Below are 21,502 nucleotides of genomic sequence, written 5' to 3' on the forward strand. Positions count from 1 at the left end.
AGTTGGCGGATGCTTTAGTCCAGGTCTGGGAGGAGATCCCTCAGGAGACCATCCGCCACCTCATCAGGAGCATGCCCAGTTGTTGTAGGGAGGTCATACAGCCACACATACTACTGAGCCTCATTTTAAGGACATTACATCAAAGTTGGATCAGCCTGTAGTGTGGTTTTCCACTTTAATTTTGAGTGTGACTCCAAATCCAGACCTCCATGGGTTGATAAATTGGAATTCCATCGATTATTTTTGTGTGATTTTGTTGTCAGCACATTCAACCATGTAAAGAAAAAAGTATTTAAGATTATTTCTTTCATTCAGATCTAGGATGTGTTTAAGTGTTCCCTTTATTTTTTTGAGCAGTATATTATAGTTAAGTCTGATTTGATTGATATATACACACACACATACACATTTTAAAAGCATCGGCTTTTTGGGCCCTCCAATAATCGGTATCGGCGTTGGGGAAAAAAAGTCAACCTCTAATCAAGACCTCCCAAATGTCCATAATTGTGCACTCAATAGCATGGTATTTCAGCTTCCTGCCCATGTCCTGGGAAAATGTGAGGTTAGATGCTTTCATGTCATCACTAACATTCCATTAGCTGTATTCAAGAATTTTCTATTCAGCGAGACCTCATTTAAAGGGCAGCAATCTGATAAGCAAGCGGGCTCTTATTCATTGAATAAGTGTCTCACAGAAAACAATTGAGATTGATAGGGATAAGTTGACAAAGTAATGAGCACATAACTAACTGGTTTAGACAACCATAACTATCCCCTTTTACATCAAATTGGCTGCAATTCTAGCTACTCGTGGAATTATTTCAGAGATAACAGGCGGGTCATTTATAATATTTACTTGAAAAAAATGGTTGAAAGCACATTTATATTGAACAGATTTGATAGAAAATGTCCATGAAAGTATTTACATACAAGTGTGATGATTATTACATTAACATCAATGCACTGAGCTGAATATTCACCTTCCGTCTAGTACATTGAGGCTAGGGAGCGGAGAGAAACTTGATTTCACAAGTCAGTTGGCTTACAACCTCTTGAGTCCAAAGCTAAAAATAAGATGGCAAAACTGTACAGAACTTAAAAAATAATAATAATCTCTGCCCCATCTGCTATTCAGTCTTTTTTCTTTCTCTTCTTTTTCTTCTCAGTCGGGGGGGTTTCTGGAGCCTCCTCAGCCACTGGCTCCACCTCCATTGCCTCACTCTTTCGTTTCTTTTTCTTCTTGGCCGGGGTATCCCCGTTCTCTGCTGCCGGAGCCTCTTCCTCCATTTGAACGGCCTCAGTTGCCGGCTTCTTTTTCTTCTTCTTTACCTTGCCGTTCTCAGTCGCCTAAAGACAGATCATTACATTAGGATGTTTCAGAATTACTCCATGGCCTACGCTCATTTCCATATGGAGAGGGTTATAATGTCCGACTCACTTCAGTGATTTGGCCCACTGTAGGGGGACCAGCCAATGGTTCGGAGTCAAGTTAGTTTAGCATGTCGTACACTGAGACAGAACCATGTGGAAGGGTCAAATCTCAAATCAAAACATGCCTTCAGTTAAGACTGGACGGCCGAAGCAATAATTACCTCAGCATCACCCGCTTCCTCTTCGCCGTCACCAGTGGAGAGGGCTGCCAGCTTCTTCTCCCGCTTCCTGCGTTTCTTCTCTTTTTTTGCCAATTTGATCTTAATCTCAGCTGCCACCTCTCCGGCCTAGGAGGGGGTAAGCGAAACAGCATGGTTATATTTCTAGGAGACTAGCCACTTACGGCTGCTAGAAGCAGTGGAGATGTGCTTTAGTGCAGTGTCAGGCTCATTAAATCAGTAAACCCCCCACATTTGAGTCAGGGAAAGTGTTGTCATCACTCACAGCAAATAAGCTAAACATCCACGAGGAAAGTGCTAAAATAATGCTCACAAAACAGATCCCATTTCAATGTCAGCGCACCTGTATCACAGCCTCTTTCATGACGTCCAGGTTCTTGCGAGGCGCCTCTCCCGTCTCGTAGAACGAAAGGCGCTCCTCCACCTGGTCACGCAATTTGTCACCGAACACACAGGTGGGCACATCTGTCAGAGATTGGAAGGAAATTCAATAACACCGTTTGCCAGCAGGGGGCACCAGCAAGAATACACGAGACCTAGGCTTTGCTCAGTATTTAACTCATCACCATCATACACCCGGAGGTGAATTACTGTTGACGAAAAATAAAAACATCATCGCAAATAATGCCAGGCGGGTCATAATGAACAGGCCCCGAAACAACCTTTTTTTTTACTAGGCCACTCTGCTCTCCTCATGGGTTAAACCCCAGCCATCACTCACCAGAAAAGGCATCGATTCTTGAGGCGATTGTGCACTTATTGGCCAGGTAACGGGAGATACGCCCTTTGTTCTTGGCGGCAGCACGACCAATGAAGGTTGAGTGGAAGATGAGGCCATACTTGGGGGTGTTGCCACGAGTCTTCAGAGCCCTGTGTGCGGGGAATGGCTGTTGGGTTACCAGTTTAAGTTAACTTCGCTATGGTAACAAATGTTTCCCCAACAGGTAAGTGTTGATTACTCAATAATTTGTATTAGTTGCCATGACATGTCCTAATTCGAACAATGAAAGTAAGGCCGTGCAGCCATAACCCCTTTATCATGGCCCAAGACTAGAACAAAGTGCCAAGTAATCTACCTCTTAGTGCCCTGGGCGGCTGCTCAGACTGTGGGGGTGCGTAACGGAGAGAGAGATCACTCCGAGGGGGTCACCCCCAGTCACCCTTCTCTGCTCCGCCCCAGCCCTGCCATCACAGCGGCCGCCAGTTTCCCCAGCAGGGAGGGGGTGCCCCAGTACCTGAACAGGGCCTTCTCAGCACCCAGGATCTGCACAGTTGAAGCTGGGTACTTGGCCAGGTTGGTTAAGCTGCCGGCATGGGAGATAAGGCGTGCTCCCACCTAGAGGGGAGGGGGGAGAGAGACGACATGTCAGAGGTTGGCCGGTGAACATGTCACTGGTGGCAGAGGTGTCAGGGACAGTCAGCACCGATGGAAGACTCAACATTAAGAGTTCAGGGGATTGACAGATTTGGTATAAACATCATTTGGTCCCGTTAGTGTCAAGTGGACGGTTGTAAGGTCACTACATACCACATCTCCTATGAGTGCGGCCAAGTTGGGGGCCACCTGGCCCATCTTGGAGTGGAGGTACTCCTGGAGCTCCAGCCTGTAGGCAGCCAGTGAGACCACGCGGTTAGAGAACCTCTCAATGTTGATCAAGTCAATGGGAGAGATGTCCATGCCTACAGAAAGCCACGGGAAGGGAAAAGGCCAAGCGGCAACGTTGATACCAGGGACACGGGCATTCATTGTACAAACACCTCCACAGTGAAGACTGAAATATACATTTTGTATCTCCCGACAGGATCCGCAGGAAGGATTTGAGCCTTCACTACAGGTTTATGAGAGAACTATAATACTCTACCCCTCTGTGTTGGTCATATAGGACACATCAAAGTCCTAGATGGGCAAAAAAGGGGCTATTTTTAATACCTGCGTATAATAGACAGTGTGGGACATTGCTACTGACCCATGGAGCTGCGGGAGGCCTCCAGGATGGACTGAGCCTTGGCACTGTCCATCACCACCTCTTCCATGCTCTCCAGACTTTCCTCGCTCAGCTCCTTCCGGTTGCCAATCAGCTGGGCCATCTTGCAGTATGTAGAGTTGTCCGTCACTATCTTGATCAGCTCCGGGAAATGGTAGCCATACCACTCACTATAAACCAGGAGGGGAATGAGGGAGCAGAAGTTGGGAATGTTTGGAAAGTCAAAACCACCAGGTTGAGGGCATAATTTACATTTATACTGAGGGACAGTCAGCACCGATGGAAGACTCAACATTAAGAGTTCAGGGGATTGACAGATTTGGTATAGACATCATTTGGTCCCATTAGCAAATGTGAGTGGATGGTTGTTGGGTCTACTACGTACCACATCTCCTTTGAGGGAGACTTGGTAATCAGAGCAGCTGTACCTACCGCACACGCATGGAGAAGGTGTTGATGTCCTTGTCCAGCTGGTCCAGAAGGGCAATGGACTGGATGATCATGTTGTCGGACCTGTTGACGTTGAACTTCACCTTGGCCCTGGAGTAGCTGTGGCCCAGCCCCAGCTGGGCTTTGGAGGCAGCCTGGGCAGTCAGCCCCTTCACCAGGGAGTGGAAGTGGAGACGCACACCTTCAGGTGAGAACAGTAAGTGACAGTGATTATGCACAGGGGTGGTATTTTCACAACCTGAGTCATTGGCACTGGCGGCCGTTCAGATTTTCAGTATAAACCATCACGAGGGTCAGGGATTGATTATCTTGACATCACCACAGGCCAGGCATCCCCAGCTGCACACGGTCTACTGGTCAACCTAAAAGATGACCCCCTCCCCCCACACAATAACTTGTACCATAGCCTATTTGAGTCCTCACCTCTCAGTATCTCGGCCACCACTCCTCCAGTCTGGATGGCCAAGCCCAGCTCCTCTTGCAGAGCTCCTCCTATCTTGGCATCGCCTACCCCCAGCATTGCCTTCTTCTTACCCCCTATTGGCAGGTTAGTCTCCAGGAACAGCTTCAGGTCAGCATGGACCACACCTGAAACAATTACAACATTTTCATTTAAAATGTACTACAAATAAGAGTATTATTAGTTGGGGGTGTGTTAACATACATATTGGCTAATGCCACCTGGTATAATTAATATGGCCAGGCCCAGATGTTCAGGTTTGATGATTGGTGTCAGCACAGCCATTCAGTGGATTGACAGATTTTTGTTTAACATCATTACATCTGAGCTTGGATTACAACTGAGTAAATGAAATAAAGTAACCAACTCACCCTCTGATATGGCATTAATATTATCTAGAGCAGCCTGGGCCGACTTGAATGGGAAGAAAGCAGCTAGGCTCACCATGCCATTGAACTTCCCAATGTTTAGAACGCAGTCTTCAACCTGGGGAGTGAGAGTAAAGATTAACTCCCCAAACGTCAACGAATAAGGGTAAATCTGCTTCAAATGTTATCATATTTGTGGATGAATTGTTTATTCGTACCTGAGGCAAAAGCATGCCAATCTCTTCCACCTCCTTAACAACGAAGAGCGCATATCCTGCTGCATGTTCGAACAGCACATGCAACAGCACCTGTGGAAGAGATAAGCATTAGGTTATTAAAACTGTTAACTTTATATAACTAGCATATTAAATACTGTGGAGAAAAAAAACAACGTGACTGAAACCAAATGATTAAATCACAATGTAGGTAGCGAAACGCGTTCACATATTTAAACACGTGGCGTGGGCGATAAAGCGCTGCTGCACGCTTGTATGCAGCCATGATGGAAATATCCACGTGGTGCTTAAATTACGCCAAGTGGTCAAATTAAACAATGTTAGGCAAGAATAATAATTTCACAAGTGGACGACATCGCCGATGTGATACATGTAATTGATACTATTTCCCAAAAAGTAACGTGAGCCTAGTTGAACTTCCGTGCCAAATGCTTTACCAAGACGAACGCCAAACCACGTGTTGTATGAGACCAACACGCAGTAACCTTCCGCACCTTGTAAAGGGAGTTAAATTAGACTCTTACCGTGTATTACAAAGGTTCATAAACGTGTGTTTGTTATCTCTTTGCTTAATATGTTCATTAAGTGATAGTCACGATTTCCTTTCGCAAAATCAGAATTTTCACTGAGACAGAGGCCTACCATCGAGGCTGCCAACATTTAATTCCCCACCTCTCTGCTGGGAGCACTAGATAACGTTACCTACTGTAGTTAACTAGTAATTACTGTCGCGATTATACATCAACGCTAACTGCATACAATAGTTACATGTTTTACTACGACACATTATACAATCACTTAATTTGCTAGCTCGTCAACTTCCCACCCTGAAATTGAATCCATTTGCCAAATACGTTAGCTAGTTAGCTTAGCTAGTTCAGCCTTGAAAATGGCAGTTTTGCCACGAACATCTTATTTTCCTAAGCATGTGTAACCACAAATAGTAGTTACTTGTTGGTGTTTAAATGGTTAAACAATCCAAATGTCGTGCAAAAATATAAAAATATTACCATGATTGCAAAATATCAGCTGCGACACCCTATACGTGTCCTTCCCTCTGCTGCACGACTGTAGAAAGACTTCACTTGCTTTCCAACACGCAGCCACATGACTGAAGTACCGTGGGGTCGACTTTGTATCGCGAGATTAATGAATTTAACATAATGTCGGGCACCACTTGTTGATTGATGAATGATGAGTTGGGATTTATATATACGGTCTGTGGTTGGGATGCTGCGGGGTTTACCATGGGGTTTATGCATTATTGCAATGGGTCTTTATATAATGTAGTATAGCCTACGTGTACTAAATGTACTAACCATTCTGATTACTGGCTTCCATGTAGTCCCATATACCCTGTTTATTCCAGACACTACAGACTTCCAGGTACAGTGCATTTGGAAAGTATTCAGACCCCCTTGACTTTTTCCACATTTTGTTACATTACAGCCTTATTCTAAAATGAATTAGTTTTTTTGCCTCATCAATCTACACACAATACCCCATAATGACAAAGCAAAAACCGTTTTTTAGAAATTTTTGCAAATGTATTAAAAATAAAAACCAGAAATGTTACATTTACATAAATATTCAGACCCTTTACTCAGTACTTTGTTGTAGCACCTTTGGCAGCGATTACAGCCTTGAGTCTGCTTGGGTATGATGATACAAGCTTGGCACACCTGTATTTGGGGAGTTTCTCCCATTCTCTGCAGATCCTCTCAAGCTCTGTCAGGTTGGATGGGGAGCATCGCTGCACAGCTATTTTCAGGTCTCCCAGAGAAGTTTGATCAGGTTCAAGTCTGGGCTCTAGCTGGGTGACTCAAGGACATTCAGAGACTTGTCCCAAAGCCACTCTTGCGCTGTCTTGGCTGTGTGCTTAGGGTCGTTGTGCTGTTGGAAGTTGAACCTTTGCCCCAGTCTGAGGTCCTGAACCCTCTGGAACAGGTTTTCATCAAGGCTCTCTCTGTAGTTTGCTCCGTTCATCTTTCCCTCGATCCTGACTAGTCCCAGACCCCGCCACTGAAAAAAACCTCCACAGCATGATGCTGCTACCACCATGCTTCACTGTAGGGATGGTGCCAGGTTTCCTCCAGACGTGACGCTTGGCATTCAGGCCAAAGAGTTCAATTTTGGTTTCATCAAATCAAATTTTATTTGTCACATATAACGAATACAACAGGTGTAGACCTTACCGTGAAATGCTTACTTACACGCCCTTAACCAACAATGCAGTTTTAAGAACAGTCAAGAAAATATTTACAAAATAAACTAAAGTAAAAAATAAAATATTAGAAAAGTAACACAATAAAATAACAATACTGAGGCAATATACAAGGGGTACCACTACCGAGTCAATGTGCAGGGGTACAGGTTACTCGAGGTAATTTGTACATGTAGGTAGGGGTTATGTGACTATGAATCGATAATAAACAGTGAGTAGCAGCAGTGTAAAAACAATGGGGGGTGGGGTCAATGCAAATAGTCTGGTAGGCCATTTGATTAATTGTTCAAGCAGTCTTAAGGCTTGGCGGTAGAAGCTGTTAAGGAGCCTTTTGGACCTAGACTTTGCGCTCCGGTATCGCTTGCCGAGCGGTAGCAGAGACAACAGTCTATGACTTGGGTGACTGGAGTCTTTGACAATCAGACCAGATAATATTGTTTCTCATAGTCGCAGATTCCTTTAGGTGCCTTTTGGCAAACTCCAAGCGGGCTGTCATGTGCCTTTTACTGAGTGGCTTCTGTCTGGCCTGAAGAGTGGAGTGCTGCAGAGATGGAGCTTTGTCAGCGTGACCATTGGGTTCTTAGTCATCTCCCTGACCAAGGCCCATCTCCCCCTATTGCTCAGTTTGGCCGGGCATCCAGCTCTAGGAAGTCTTGGTGGTTCCACATTTCTTCATTTAACAACGATGAAGCCACTGTGTTCTTGGGGACCTTCAATGCTGCAGACATTTTTTGGTACCCTTCCCCAGATCTGTGCCTCGACACAATCCTGTCTCGGCGCTCTACGGACAATTCCTTCTATCTTATGGCTTGGTTTTTGCTCTGACATGCACTGTCAACTCCGGGACCTTATATAGACAGGTGTGTGCCTTTCCAAATCATGTCCAATTTATTGAATGTACCACAGCTGGACTCCAATCAAGTTGTAGAAACATCTCAAGGATGATCAATGGAAAAAGGATGCACCTGAGCTAAATTCTGAGTCTCATAGCAAAGGGTCTGAATACTTATGTAAATAAGGTATTTCTGTGCTAAAATTTCAACAAATTTTTTTTTTCTCGCTTTGTCATTATCAGGTATTGTGTGTAGATTGATAAGGAAAATGTTTTATTTAATCCATTTTAGAATAAGATGGTAACATAACAAAATGTGGAAAGTGATAGGGTCTGAATACTTCCTGAATGAACCGTATATAACCTCCCAGGACAGCGATGTCTGCTCCTGCAGTTTGTGTGTGTCATGCTGCATGCACAAACTGTTGAATTTCAGCACCATGCTGACACTGGGTTGGGTTAGTGGGAGCTAAAGATTCTGCGATTCTAACACCGTCTACTGATTGTCAACACTTGAAATTAAGGGGATAATTTGAATAGAAGCAAGTGTCTTTTAATCTATTCCCAAAAAAATCTTAATATGCATTTTGACAAACAGGCAGAAAAGTTAGCTAGTGCTTTACACTGTGCATATGCTATGAGATAACACATATTTATTTACAAACAGACATGGCCAAATCATAGGCAAATTAAAACCCTTGTCACTGTCATATGAAACATTTACATTTTAGTCATTTAGCTGACGCTCTTATCCAGAGCAACTTACAGTAGTGAATGCATACATTTCATACATTTTTTTCTCCATACTGGTCCCCTGTGGGAATCGAACCCACAACCCTGGCATTGCAAACACCATGCTCTATCAACTGAGCCACACGGGATGAAACAACTTTACACCACCGAATTACCATTTAATTCATTACGTTTTCTATGACTGCAACAACAACCAACAGTTGTTCTTTATTTTAAACCCAAAGTTACAAGCTAACTGTCAATGATGGAAAAGATAATGTCCCCTTCAACTTTTCCATCATTCAAATTCAGTCATGAAAATGTAATAGAAAAGGCTGTGAAACAAAATACCCTCCAACATAAGGAATTGTACCTTATCCAAGACTATGCAGGATTTTCAGCTGGCACTGGACTACTGGTAACCGCAAGGGACACGGATGAGTCCATTAATGAGTCCATTACCCCAAAAGCTGGGTAGAGGGGCTCAGTGAATGTGGCCTGGAATGTGTACAGGTGGGTCATGGTGTCAGAGGAGACACTGTAGAAGGACAGAGTGCCATCTGGCCAGTCCAGATACACTCCTACTCTCTGGGGATCGGGTCTGGTGGTTGGGTAAAGAATATGATTCTCTTTCTTATTGTGGCGGGCAAGGTAACGGTTATTTTCTTCGAAGAACATACACCAAGACCTGTCCATGGCTCCCAGCTTACAATCTGTTGCCTTTCCCCACCTGCTAATACATTTATATGCCACTCCTATGTCACAATTCCCAATCAAATCTGCCTCCCAGTAATGCCGTTTGGTCAGAGGCTCTCTACACAGCACCTGTGGCATTTCCTCAAATCTCTGTGGGTCATCAGGATATGTCTGTTCTTCATCCACCCATGTCAGCTTTCTGTTTTCCTCAATCAGTGAGATATATTTGTTTGCTGTGTTTGGGTCCAGCGTGACTTCAGTGGTATCTGGACAAGCAAGAGAAGTCAAAGGAGAGAGAATCTTATCAGAACCAGTGGGTCAATAGCAGTTGTATTGAATTGCAATATCATGAGCAAAGACACTTACACCTCTTAAGCAGCTCCGGTTTAAACCACAACTCTTCATTTTGGTTCAAACTGTAGGAGAGGCAAAATAACAGTTAGTGACTGACACAGCCTGTGGTGTAAGGACACTTGCCTAGGTATTAGACTCATTACAATCTACCTCAACTGGGTTAACCCTATTGTTATAGTTGTTTACAGGTTTGCCTACGGGCTGGGAGACCCTGGTTTGAGTCCCGGATGTTGCCGTTTGCTACAGTATGTAGAGCAGCAATGAAGCAACACAATATCAGGACCGGTCTGTTCTCAGACCAACAAGAGAAATGCAGTGATTCCTCAAACAGTCAGTTATGGCAGTGGTTACAAGACTGGTGCACAAACAAAGTATATCATTACAAAAGTCGTAGATGCTTCATTATATTCAGTAGCTGTATAAAGCTGCACAGCTGTTTACTTGTCAAGAATGTTTATAATGACTGGTATATGCCCAGAACCATTCTGTTGATGGTGAACAAGTCAGGCAGGGGTATATAGAAAAGCAACTTTTTACTTAATGACAATTTTCTGGATGAATATCCATTTCAAATATATTGTAATTATATGTAATATTTCATAGAAATCTGGAGAGAGTGGGACTCAAGACAATTTTTGCACAGTTAGCATACTTGAGTTTATCCAGTCTACAGTGTGGATCCGCCAGTCTAGCAGAGAGCAGCTTCACTCCTGAGTCTCCTAGGTGATTGAAGCTCAGGTCCACCTCTCTCAGATGGGAAGGGTTAGACCTCAGAGCAGAAGCCAGAGAAGCACAGCCTTCCTCTGTGACGCTGCAGAATGACAGACTGCAGAGAGAGGTCATGATTTTACAACCAGACTGCTGGAGGTTGAGTGCAGGGCCTTGAAAGCCTTCAGAGTAGGCCTTTGAATACTTTCCGAAGGAACCGTATATTCTGACCCCTTGACTTTTCCCACATTCCCCACTCCCCCCATCAATCTGTTACACTACCCCATAATGACAAAGCGAAAACAGGTTTTTAGAAATGTTTGCTAATTTATTAAACATTTAAAATGGAAATATCGCATTTACATGTATTCAGACCCTTTACTCAGTACTTTGTTGAAGCACATTTGGCAGTGATTACAGCCTCAAGTCTTCTTGGGTATGACGCTACAAGCTTGGCCCATTTGTATTTTGGGAGTTTCTCCCATTCTTCTCTGCAGATCCTCTCAACCTTTGTCAGGTTGGATGGGGAGCGTTGCTGCACAGCTATTTTCAGGTCTCTCCAGAGATGTTCACTTGGGTTCAAGTCCGGGGTCTGGCTGGCCCACTCAAGGACATTCAGAGACTTGTCCCGAAGCCACTCCTGCGCTGTCTTGGCTGTGTGCTTAGGGTCATTGTCCTGTTGGAAGGTGAACCTTTGCGCCAGTCTGAGATCCTGAGCGCTCTGGAGCAGGTTTTCATCAAGGATCTCTCTGTACTTTGCTCAGTTCATCTTTCCCTCGATCTTGACTAGTCTCCCAGTCCCTGCCGCTGAAAAACATCCCCACAGCATGATGCTGCCACCACCATGCTTCACCGTAAGGATGGTGCCAGATTTCTTCCAGATGTGACACTTGGCATTCAGGCCAAAGAGTTCAATCTTGGTTTCATCAGACCAGAGAAGCTTGTTTCTCATGGTCTGAGAGGCTTTAGGTGCCTTTTGCCAAACGCCAAGTGGGCTTTCATGTGCCTTTTACTGAGGAGTGGCTTCCGTCTGGCCACTCTAACATAAAGGCCTTGAATGGTGGAGTGCAGCAGAGATGGTTGTCCTTCTGGAAGGTTCTCCCATCTCCACAGAGGAACTCTAGAGCTATGTCAGAGTCACCATTGGGTTCTGGTCACCTCCCTAACCAAGGCCCTTCTCCCCCGATTGCTCAGTTTGGCCAGGCAGCCAGCTCTAGAAAGAGTCTTGGTGGTTCCAAACTTCTTCCATTTAAGAATGATGGAGGCCACTGTGTTCTTGAGGACCTTCAATGCTGCATACATTTTTTGGTACCCTTCTCCAGATCTGTGTCTCGACACAATCCTGTCTCGGAGCTCTACGGACAATTCCTTCGATCTCATGGCTTGGTTTTTGCTCTGGCATGCAGTCAACTGTGGGACCTCATATAAACAGATGTGTGCCTTTCCAAATTATGTCCAATCAATTGAATTTACCAAAGGTGGACTCCAATCAAGTCGTAGAAATGTCTCAAGGATGATCAATAGAAACAGGATGCACCTGAGCTCAATTTCAAGTCTCATAGCAAAGGGTCTGAATACTTATGTAAATAAGGCATCTGTTTTTTAAAAACTTGTTCTAAAAACCTGTTTTCGCTTTGTCATTATGGGGTATTGTGTGTAGATTGCTGAGGATTTTTTATTTATTTAATCCATTTTAGAATAAGGCTGTAACATTTCAAAATGTGGAAAAAGTCAAGGGGTCTGAATACTTTCCGAAGGCACTGTATATAACACAAGTTTAAAAAAAGTATTATTGTGAATATTATATTTCTGTAAATGTAGGCATCTCTCCCTTTGTCCCCATGTATTTCCCACCTCAGTATCTCCAGTTTACAGTGTGGATTTCCCAGTCCAGCAGAGAGCATCTTCATTCCTGAATCCTGTAGGTCATTGTTACTTACGTCCAGCTCTCTCAGGGTAGAGGAGTTTGAGCCGAGAACTGAGCCCAACGTGTAACAACATGTTTCTGTCAGAGAACACCGACTCATCCTAAATGAGAAACGAAGATACATAAAGACATAACACACGATATAATAAGATATTAACAGGTAAAGTAAAAAAGTGAGAACAAAATCACAATCATTCTTCAGACCTCAGTTTCTCCAGTTTACAGTGTGGATCCTCCAGCCTAGCAGATAGCAACACAACGCCTGAATCATTCAGTCTGTTGAAACTCAGGTCCAGGTGTTTTAAGGCCCAACCGGTAACTTCTGTGCCCCCTGTGGTAATACAATAAAATAGAAAAACGATGAAGGATGAAAACGAAACTTACACAACAGCACAAAAAGCAAACAAAGGCCAATTTATGCCAACCATTGCACAGTTTACAAGGCATGCATCAGGCAATACTTTCGACACAAAATCAAACTTACAGATTGAGTCTGTAGGTGGTGAGCTCACTGGCATTAGAGCAGTAATCAAAGATGTACAAGACGCTTCTGTGAATTTACAGCTTGAGAGTCTACAAAGAAAGAGATATCAAGTGATTAAAACAGGTTGTCTTACTCTATTATTTATTTATTTCAGCAAAGAAAGCATCTGTGAACATGAACACAAAGCATGTACACATTTAATGACATGCTTTCATTACTGTGCGTGCCCATTACTGTTTCATTTCTCAAAACATGCTCTCAGGGTGACAATTTGAAACTTTGTTGAACAGTTTGTAGGAGTCACTCTTTGGGTTGTTATCATGATATCCTATCTGGACCTCTCCAAAATAACTGACCTTAGTGTTTCCAGTTTACAGTGTGGAGGTTTCAATCCAGCAAAGAATAACATCTCTTTGTCATGAAATGCAATATTACTCAGGTCCAGGTCTCTCAGGGGTGAGTCTGCAAACTGGAGAATGGAGGCCAGTAATTCAAAGCACTGACTTGTGAGTACAATGCCAGACAATCTGCAAGAATAGAGAAAATACAACTCACATAACCTGTGATGTTATGTTACGTCAGGGTCTCTTAACCACTGTATTGTGAATTATTTGGATTTTCCAGGTAAGCCACTGAGAAATGAAATCCCAGTGCTCCTAACTAAAAAGGTATTTTAAAAAAAGTCCCTCAGCATTGCAAACATTTCAATTTATGATAATACAAATCTGAACAAGTTGCATATCATAAAAATTGGATAATACTTATTTATAATGATGTGGTATGTGTGAATTCTGCATTAATACTTGCATTGCCTTTCTGCGATTTCTCAAAACTGGAAGCAGTCTCAGATGACCTGTGATACCTGTGTTGTAATTATTTATGTCCAACTCATCCAGCACCTCCTCTGACATTTGAAGCATATAAGCCAGTGCTGAGCAATGAGGAGCCGAAAGTTCTGTTTCCGCTCGATTTTCTGACTTAGTGTACTCTAGAATGTCTTCTTGTACTGAATTGTCTTTCATCTCAGTCAAGCATTGGAGAAGGTTGATGAATCTTTCGGGTGAGTAATCCCCTAATAAAACATCCTGATCCCTAAAATATTTCCTCATTTTCACAACAGATTCAGAGCCATTCTCACTTTGTGGCAGGAGGCCTTGTAAGAGTTTCTGAGTAGTCTCCAGTGAGATGCCAACAAGGAATCGGAGAAACAGGTCCAGGTGTCCATTCTTACTCTGCAAGGCTTTAACAACTATCATCTGCAGAAGCCCGTGCAAGGGAAGCTCATCCAAGGGGCATTCTTTTGGCTCATTTTTCAGGAAAGGCTCCAGCTCCTTGACGTTCTTTGTCACACAGCAGTGGAACACGTACAGAGCAGCAAAGAACTCCTGGATACTCAGATGCACAAAGCAATAGACCTTCTTTTTGTACAACACAGACTCTTCTTTAAAGATTTCTGTGCACAACCCACAGTACACTGCAGCTTCACTGACATCAATGCCATACTCATTCAGGTCCTTCTCGTAGAACATGAGATTGCCTTTGTTCAGGTGCTCAAATGCTAGCCTCCCCAGTTTTAGAATTAAGTCTTTACTTGATTCCAAGATCTTCTGTGCATCTGCCTTATTTCACCCCTGATACTTTTCATTTGCCAGGTTTGTCTGAATGAGTAGAAAGTGAGTGTACATCTCAGTCAGAGTTGTTGGGATATCTCCAATCTCATTTGTCATCATCATTTGTACAAGGACTTGGGCAGAAATCCAACAGAAGACTGGTATGTGGCACATGATGTAGCAACTCCTTGATGTTGTAAGGTGTGAGATTATTGTGCTGGCAAGGTTCTCATCACTTATTCTTTTCCTGAAATATTCCTCTTTCTGTGGGTCATTGAAACCCCGTACTTCGGTCACCTGGTTGATGCACTTACGGGGAATCTGATTGGCTGCTGCTGGTCGTGATGTTATCCAGAGGAGAGCTTTGGGAAGAAGATTCCCCTTGATAATGTTTGTAAGCAACACATCCACTGATGAGGTCTTTGTAACGTCAGTCAACCTCTTGTTTTTATGAAAATCCAATTCAAGTTGGCTTTCATCCAGACCATCACAGATGAACAGAACGTTACAAGCAGCAAATGTCTTTGTGTCTTCTATCTCTGCAAGTTCAGGGTGGAAGTCATTCAGAAGTTCAGAAAGACTGTACTGGTCATCTTTGATCAAATTCAGCTCACGGAAAGGAAGAACAAAGACGAAATCCACATCCTGATTGGCTTTTCCTTCTGCCCAGTCTAGGATGAACTTATGCACCGAGACCGTTTTTCCGATTCCAGCGATGCCTTTGGTCATTACAGTTCTGATGGGTCGGTCTTTTCCAGGTAAGGGTTTGAAGATGTCATTGCAGTTGATTGGAGTGTCTGTTGCTTTTTTCCTCCTGGATCTTTTCTCAATCTGCCACACTTCATGTTCATCATTCACCCCTTGACTTTCTCCCCCTGTGATATAGAGCTTGGTGTAGATCCGTTCGAGAGGAGTTTCATAGTCTGTGTTTCCCTCGAAAACAAATTGAAACTTCTCCTTCAGACTGGCTTTATGCTCCTCTTTAACTCGTTGCATCACATCATCCACTGCAAGGAAAAGGAATATAAAAGCCAAAAATAAATAAAGATAAATCTTTCGGGGTGACATTTCCGTAGTGCAAAATCATTGTGCAAAGTGCAAAAAATAATGTTAACCTTGTTTTAATATTGCCTTGTGATTTACTTGGAAAGGTTTCTTCTTTAAATTGTATTGGAGGATCGCAGCCAACTGAAAGGTGCATACACCGCCACCTACTGTACTGGAGTGTGAGACCGGTCACAGCCTCCCAATACATCGATATTCTCTTATCTAACCAAATCAAATAAACCCCTACAAACCTTACTACTTCCATCCCCCCACCCAAATCCCATCCCTGCCCAACCCCTCTGACCCTCGCAAACTAACTCTCTACATAATACAATTCACAACATAATACTACACGTTCAACCGTTTCTTTTACCATACGCCCATCTCACATACCAGTACCATGGTTCCCTATCAATTTAAGAATAATTCAATACCATATGTCCTAATCTCATCCTAGACAACATAACGTACTCTTTTCTGTTACCATTACATTATCTCTCGTACAGATTTCCTTGTTTTATAAAACTGTCTCCCCTTTACCACTTGCATCCCATTTCCTCTGACAGCAATCCAACAGTGTTTGATATGAATGTTTTACTCTCCTCTCCCTAATTGCACCTGTAGGCCTATATCCACAAAATTATTTTTCAGGGCTTTCTTTGCTATTTTATCTACTATATCATTCCCATTGACTCCTGTATGAGCAGGAATCCAACAAAACTGAACCTCTATCGCATTTCTTGTTAACCCTAACATCGTCATTATTTCTATCCATAAATCCACACGTTCTAATTTCCCAGATCTTAGACTGCACAAAACTGATGTAGAACCTGAACATATTACTGTTCTTCTTGGTTGCCCCTCCTCTAGCCATTGCAATCCAACAATTATAGCAACCATTTGTGTTGCATATACAGATAAATCATTTGTTGCATGGATTAACATTGAACTCAGGAATACACCCGCTCCAGTCTTCCCATTCATGGAATCCTTTGAACCATCTGTGTACACTGCCAAGCAAGTATAAAACTGGTTACCAATATATTGATCCACTATTGTTCCTATATTTTCTTCAAACCACTGTTTCTTTTCTTTGACCAGGCTAAGATTAACATATGGCTTTGTATAAAACCATGGTGGCACATTTCCTATTGCCACAGATGGCCCTATATCAAGGTCCCGGAGTCCATATTCATCTACCCTTTTCCCAATCTCTGGGCCAAATCCCCTCTTTTGATATTGTTTATATACCCAGCAGTCTTCCAATACTGCTAGTGTAGGATGATCTGCCTAAAACGTTTCTTTAACAACGTGCATTAGAAAGAGGCAATTATTTAACTAGAGTTCAGTAAACTGAGCAATGCATAAATAGTCGCCTCTTTACAAAGGCACATTTTTTAAACTGTTTCAAATGAAATCACGCTGCCAGATTACAATAAGATTAATGAGTTCTGCAATCTGCACAATGTTTTTGCACTATGAAAATGTCGCCCTCGATCTAGTACCTTACAATCATCAAACTGAATACTTATGAGACTTCTTACTCATTAGCTACTCTACAAGATAAAATGTTCATTGAAATGTCTCTTGTTTCAGTAGTTTATCTCCAAAAAAAATACAAAATAATTATATTAAGTTTTTCATTTTTTGTTGATTTAAATGCATTATGAGTGGATGTGGGAGAAACACCATAAAGCTGCCTCCATGTTTGTGTGGTAGTGCACTTCAGAAAGGATGTGTTTTAGGTCTCTGGACACTGAGGACTGGCATTATGGATGACCCCCAACTCACTGTAGAGAGAGTGAGAGGGAGAGGAAGGGAGAGCGTTTTAACCACAATTGCACACACACAAATACATGACAAGGGTAGCACTTTATGATAACACCTGGTAATAAAACATTTGATGGATTAGTAAATAGTTTATTCATCATTAATTAAGCTATACCTACATTTCAAAATGTATTAAACTATTGTATTAAACTAACAATACGGACACAACACAGAATGTTAAAGAAAATGTATTTTCTTTGCTACATCTGGAAAATGTAAATAAAATGTTAATATTTCCTTTAACATTCGGGCTCTATTTAAACAAACCTAACGCAATGGTATTTTAATCCGCTATAGGTTTGGGGGGGAGGGGGGGGGGGGGTGTCAAGAATATTTTTGCTATTTTCACAACCAAAATTATGCTCGCAGTAGCTGGCGGTGGTGCGAAAGGGCTGGGTTTTGATGAATAAACAAGTTGTCGGTGTATAAAAAAAGTGCTCCATGGCCAAATATGTGGTTGCATTAAGTTGTGTATTTACGGTCTTATGTGTGCGTTGTCATCAACTCCAATTCGAATGTTAGTCCATTATAGCCTAGTTTGTTAAATAGCCCACAGAAATAAAATGTAGGCCTATCCCATATTTGCTAAATATGTTGAACATGTTTGGAGTCCACATTGTTCTAAGTAATTGCATGGCTTCAATTTGGAAATATATTGTTAAACATAGCATTTGCACTAGAGGCTGGTGGGAGGAGCTATAGGAGGAAGGGCTCATTTTATTGTCTGGAATGGAATTAATGGAACGATGTGTTTGATACCGTTCCATCGATTCCATTCCAGCCATTACAATGAGCCCATCCTCCTATAGCTCCTCCCATCAGCCTCCTCTGATTCACACTGACATAGGCCTACTGTAAAAAGATTTGTCTGAGCCATGAAAATGCCAAACGTTATCAATGAGCAAGATTACATTCAATATTGATAAGACCTAAAAAGACACCGATAATAGTTCTAATCAAATTCTAATAAAATGAGAGCCAATTTTAAAACAAGTTATGTCTAAATAAAGTTACAGGCACCATAATTGCTCCCCGTGGGCATATAATACTAGGCCTAAGACAACATAAACGGAGGGTTTTTTCCGACAGGTTCAGTGCCGAACCTGGCATAAGGGGTGGAAAATGCTAGTGCACCAGTTTTTTTTTTACATGATAAAATTGTAAACTAACGTGCGTTTAACACTTGCGCCTCCTTAGCGCCAGCCGAAAATACAACGGAATGCCTTCAACTGAAATGGGTCTTCCGCGCCTTCTGTGTTCTGTCCATATTCTGTTACTGTTGATAAGCGAGGCATATTTCAGGTCATTTTGAGCCCTTTGTGGAGAATCAGCTACTGCTGGAATGGCTACTTATGGCATGGCCAGCCTTAGGGTTTTATAAGGTATAGATAGTCCTCACTTTAGATCATTGCCTGCAAAAGACTTAACGTCTCATCCCGTCACCGGGATCAAAATCCAGCGAAAAATCATATCGCCAATTAGCATTAAAAAAAAAATAATAATTAAAAAAAAAATAAAATAATATATATATATTTTTTTTATAGATACACCTCTCCTGAATCGACCCACGTCGTCCGATTTCAAAAAGGTTTTACAGGAAAAGCAAATCATTAGATTATATTAGATGAGTCCATCGTAAAAAGCAGCTTCATAGCCATTTTCCGACCAACCACTTGCATCACATATAATCAAAAAACAGCTAAATGCAGCACTAACCTTTTACAAACTTCATCAGATGGCACCCCTAGGACATCATGTTATACAATGCATGCATTCTTTTGTTCAATAAAGGTCATATTTATATATAAAAACAGCATTTTACATCTCTGTCTGAGGTTGACTACATAATTTCCCCTCAAAAGCGTCCCGGTAAACAATGCTACATTTCCCTAAATTACTATCCTATAACAATTTTTTAAATGTATATTGTCAATCTAACATTTATAGATGAATATCTCTTGAGAACACCCGTCATACCAGATTTTAAATTAACTTTACTGGGTAATCACACTTTGCGATAAAAGGAGATGCGATACTCAGAAAATTAGCTAATATACAGAGCTCGGCGCCATCTTTGAAACAATCGCATGTCACATCTTATCTTGTATAATATTGTCAATAATCGCCTACCTTTAGTTGTCTTCATCAGAAAGCATCCCAGGTCCACAACAGATGTATTTTCGGTCAAAAAGTCCATACTTCACGTTCCATTAGCCTGATGTTGGTAGCGCGTCCTATGGCTCTCTCCAAGCGCAGGGCTGAAGATCCGAATAAAATGCAATGCTCCCGCATGTAGGTTCGTTCAAACATGTCAAACGTTGTATAAAATAAATCTTCAGGGCCTGTAACACCAAGAGAGCCAATAAGATTCGAGGGGGATGATGTCATGGCCTTTAAAACCGTATCCAAAGGTGGGGGCAGACATGGCCGCCGGCGTCATAATGGTGATGGCCCATCCCCTGTGACCAATTTCAAACTCGTGTCATTCACTGAGTTTTGACTCTATAAGGCTCAAACCACTGTGAAAGGACTGGCGACATCTAGTGGAAGCAATAGGAAGTGCTCACTGAACCATTGTTAACGGTGTGATTAATAAGGAAAGATGAGAAGTCGAGTCCACAATTCAGAATTCCACTTCCTGTTTCAATCGGTCTCGGGGTTTTGACTGCCATTTGAGTTCTGTTATACTCACAGACACCATTCAAACAGTTTTAGAAACTTTAGAGTGTTTTCTATCCATATATAATAAGTATATGCATGCCCTAGCTTCTGAGTTTGATTAGTAGGCCGTTGAAAATGGGAACGATTTTTTTTCAAAATGCGCTGTGGCGCCCCCTATCCTACGGTATCCTCAAGAGGTTAACTAATGATTAGCAAATACTTTGAAAGTAACCCTATCAGTCATCAATTGCAGTATGTATTGGTACGTTTTGATGATAAATATTTATAAAAACACACTCATTAATCATTAGTGAATTCGGAATATGTGGGACATTTGTGTCTTCTGTAACCTCTTCAGACATCTATCCAACATATTAGCCCAGCACATTAAACATTTCCCAAAATCCTGAAGATGTTTCATAACCACACACACACATTTTTTTATATCATATTCCCAGGAGGCATGACACACCCATTTGTGTACACTGAGTCAAAACCCTATTTTCAGATCGCATTTGGTAGACTGGGACAGCAGGTTAGATAATCTGGGACACCATTAGTATAGTCCTAAATGTACCCAAATGACAATTCAATTCAATTTTGTGTGATTAGGAAACATCTGAGGATTTGTGTTGAGCTAATATGTTGGATAAATGTCTGATAAAGTTACAAAAGAAAGAAATGCAATAAGTGTCATTTTCTGGATTCACTCAAATAACTAATTTAGCTACTCCACGCTGTCCTACTTTAGCTAGTAGCGTGGAGTTGCAATAACAAGTCATTTATATCTGGTCAATAAATGATTTAGAAAGTATGAAAATACAATTATCAAACACTTTAAAATGGATCTCATTAATCATGAATAAATCATTTATAACAGTGTTGATAAAATACTGTTTATGAATATCTTACAAAAATGTATACAGGAATAATGCTTAATAAATTATGAATAAACTAACTAATCCATTATAAATGTTTTATTACCAGGTGTTATTATAAAGTACTACCACGATGGGTTCTTAATTTTACTTTTGCATGACATAAACACTAACAAAATATATTGTGAAAAAGAAAATAAGGCTTTAGATGGAGTATACAGTTTTTCTTCCCTTCATAAAAACAAAAAAATTTGGCACCTTACCCTTGTTTTCTGACACTGCTTTGCACAGCCTGGGATGTGTCTTCTGGAAATAAATTTAAAAAGACAATGGAGCTTAAGCCCCAATACAGCACATGATATCTACTGTACAGTTCTTTGTGTAACTTGATTGAATAGTGCCATCCGTAT

At 41.8% G+C, this 21,502-nt stretch overlaps 2 protein-coding genes and 2 non-coding genes across 4 annotated transcripts in view; all 4 read right to left on the reverse strand.

Moving 5' to 3' along the window:
• Positions 1-301: 301 nt before the first annotated feature.
• Positions 302-6,164, reverse strand: nop56 (NOP56 ribonucleoprotein homolog). The gene is made up of 12 exons (NM_001140556.1): positions 6,120-6,164; positions 5,092-5,181; positions 4,877-4,991; positions 4,469-4,633; positions 4,028-4,226; positions 3,578-3,765; positions 3,139-3,290; positions 2,846-2,946; positions 2,332-2,480; positions 1,954-2,075; positions 1,593-1,718; positions 302-1,347 (listed from the first exon to the last, which is right to left on the reverse strand). The coding sequence occupies exons 1-12, from the start codon at positions 6,120-6,122 to the stop codon at positions 1,132-1,134; spliced, it is 1,626 nt and encodes a 541-aa protein (NP_001134028.1). The 5' UTR covers positions 6,123-6,164; the 3' UTR covers positions 302-1,131.
• On the reverse strand, positions 1,810-1,876 carry LOC123725782 (small nucleolar RNA SNORD57). Its single transcript, XR_006758295.1, has one exon. It is a non-coding gene; the product is annotated as a small nucleolar RNA SNORD57 (small nucleolar RNA).
• On the reverse strand, positions 3,395-3,519 carry LOC123725794 (small nucleolar RNA SNORA26). Its single transcript, XR_006758307.2, has one exon. It is a non-coding gene; the product is annotated as a small nucleolar RNA SNORA26 (small nucleolar RNA).
• A 2,538-nt stretch (positions 6,165-8,702) lies between the features above and the next one.
• LOC106565182 (protein NLRC3-like) overlaps positions 8,703-21,502 on the reverse strand; it is a 31,681-nt gene continuing 18,881 nt past the window's right edge. Inside the window, 10 exon segments of the mRNA XM_082959046.1 lie at positions 8,703-9,859; positions 9,960-10,009; positions 10,600-10,773; positions 12,510-12,683; positions 12,787-12,913; positions 13,067-13,155; positions 13,423-13,593; positions 13,874-15,683; positions 17,413-17,513; positions 21,356-21,398. Coding sequence (XP_082815172.1) covers positions 9,282-9,859; positions 9,960-10,009; positions 10,600-10,773; positions 12,510-12,683; positions 12,787-12,913; positions 13,067-13,155; positions 13,423-13,593; positions 13,874-15,672 — 3,162 coding nt within the window. The 5' untranslated portion in view covers positions 15,673-15,683; positions 17,413-17,513; positions 21,356-21,398 and the 3' untranslated portion in view covers positions 8,703-9,281.

Source organism: Salmo salar, chromosome 12 (genome assembly GCF_965601325.2).
Source record: "Salmo salar chromosome 12, fSalSal1, whole genome shotgun sequence".
NCBI lineage: Eukaryota > Metazoa > Chordata > Actinopteri > Salmoniformes > Salmonidae > Salmo > Salmo salar.

What these genes read in the sequence shown, in the direction of transcription:
- nop56 (NM_001140556.1), bottom strand. An exon ending in GGCCTCCCGCAGCTCCATGG is followed by an intron (nt 3,291 to 3,577) that starts GTCAGTAGCAAT and finishes GGCTTTCTGTAG; the next exon opens with GCATGGACATCTCTCCCATT. An exon ending in TGAAAGAGGCTGTGATACAG is followed by an intron (nt 1,719 to 1,953) that starts GTGCGCTGACAT and finishes ACCCCCTCCTAG; the next exon opens with GCCGGAGAGGTGGCAGCTGA.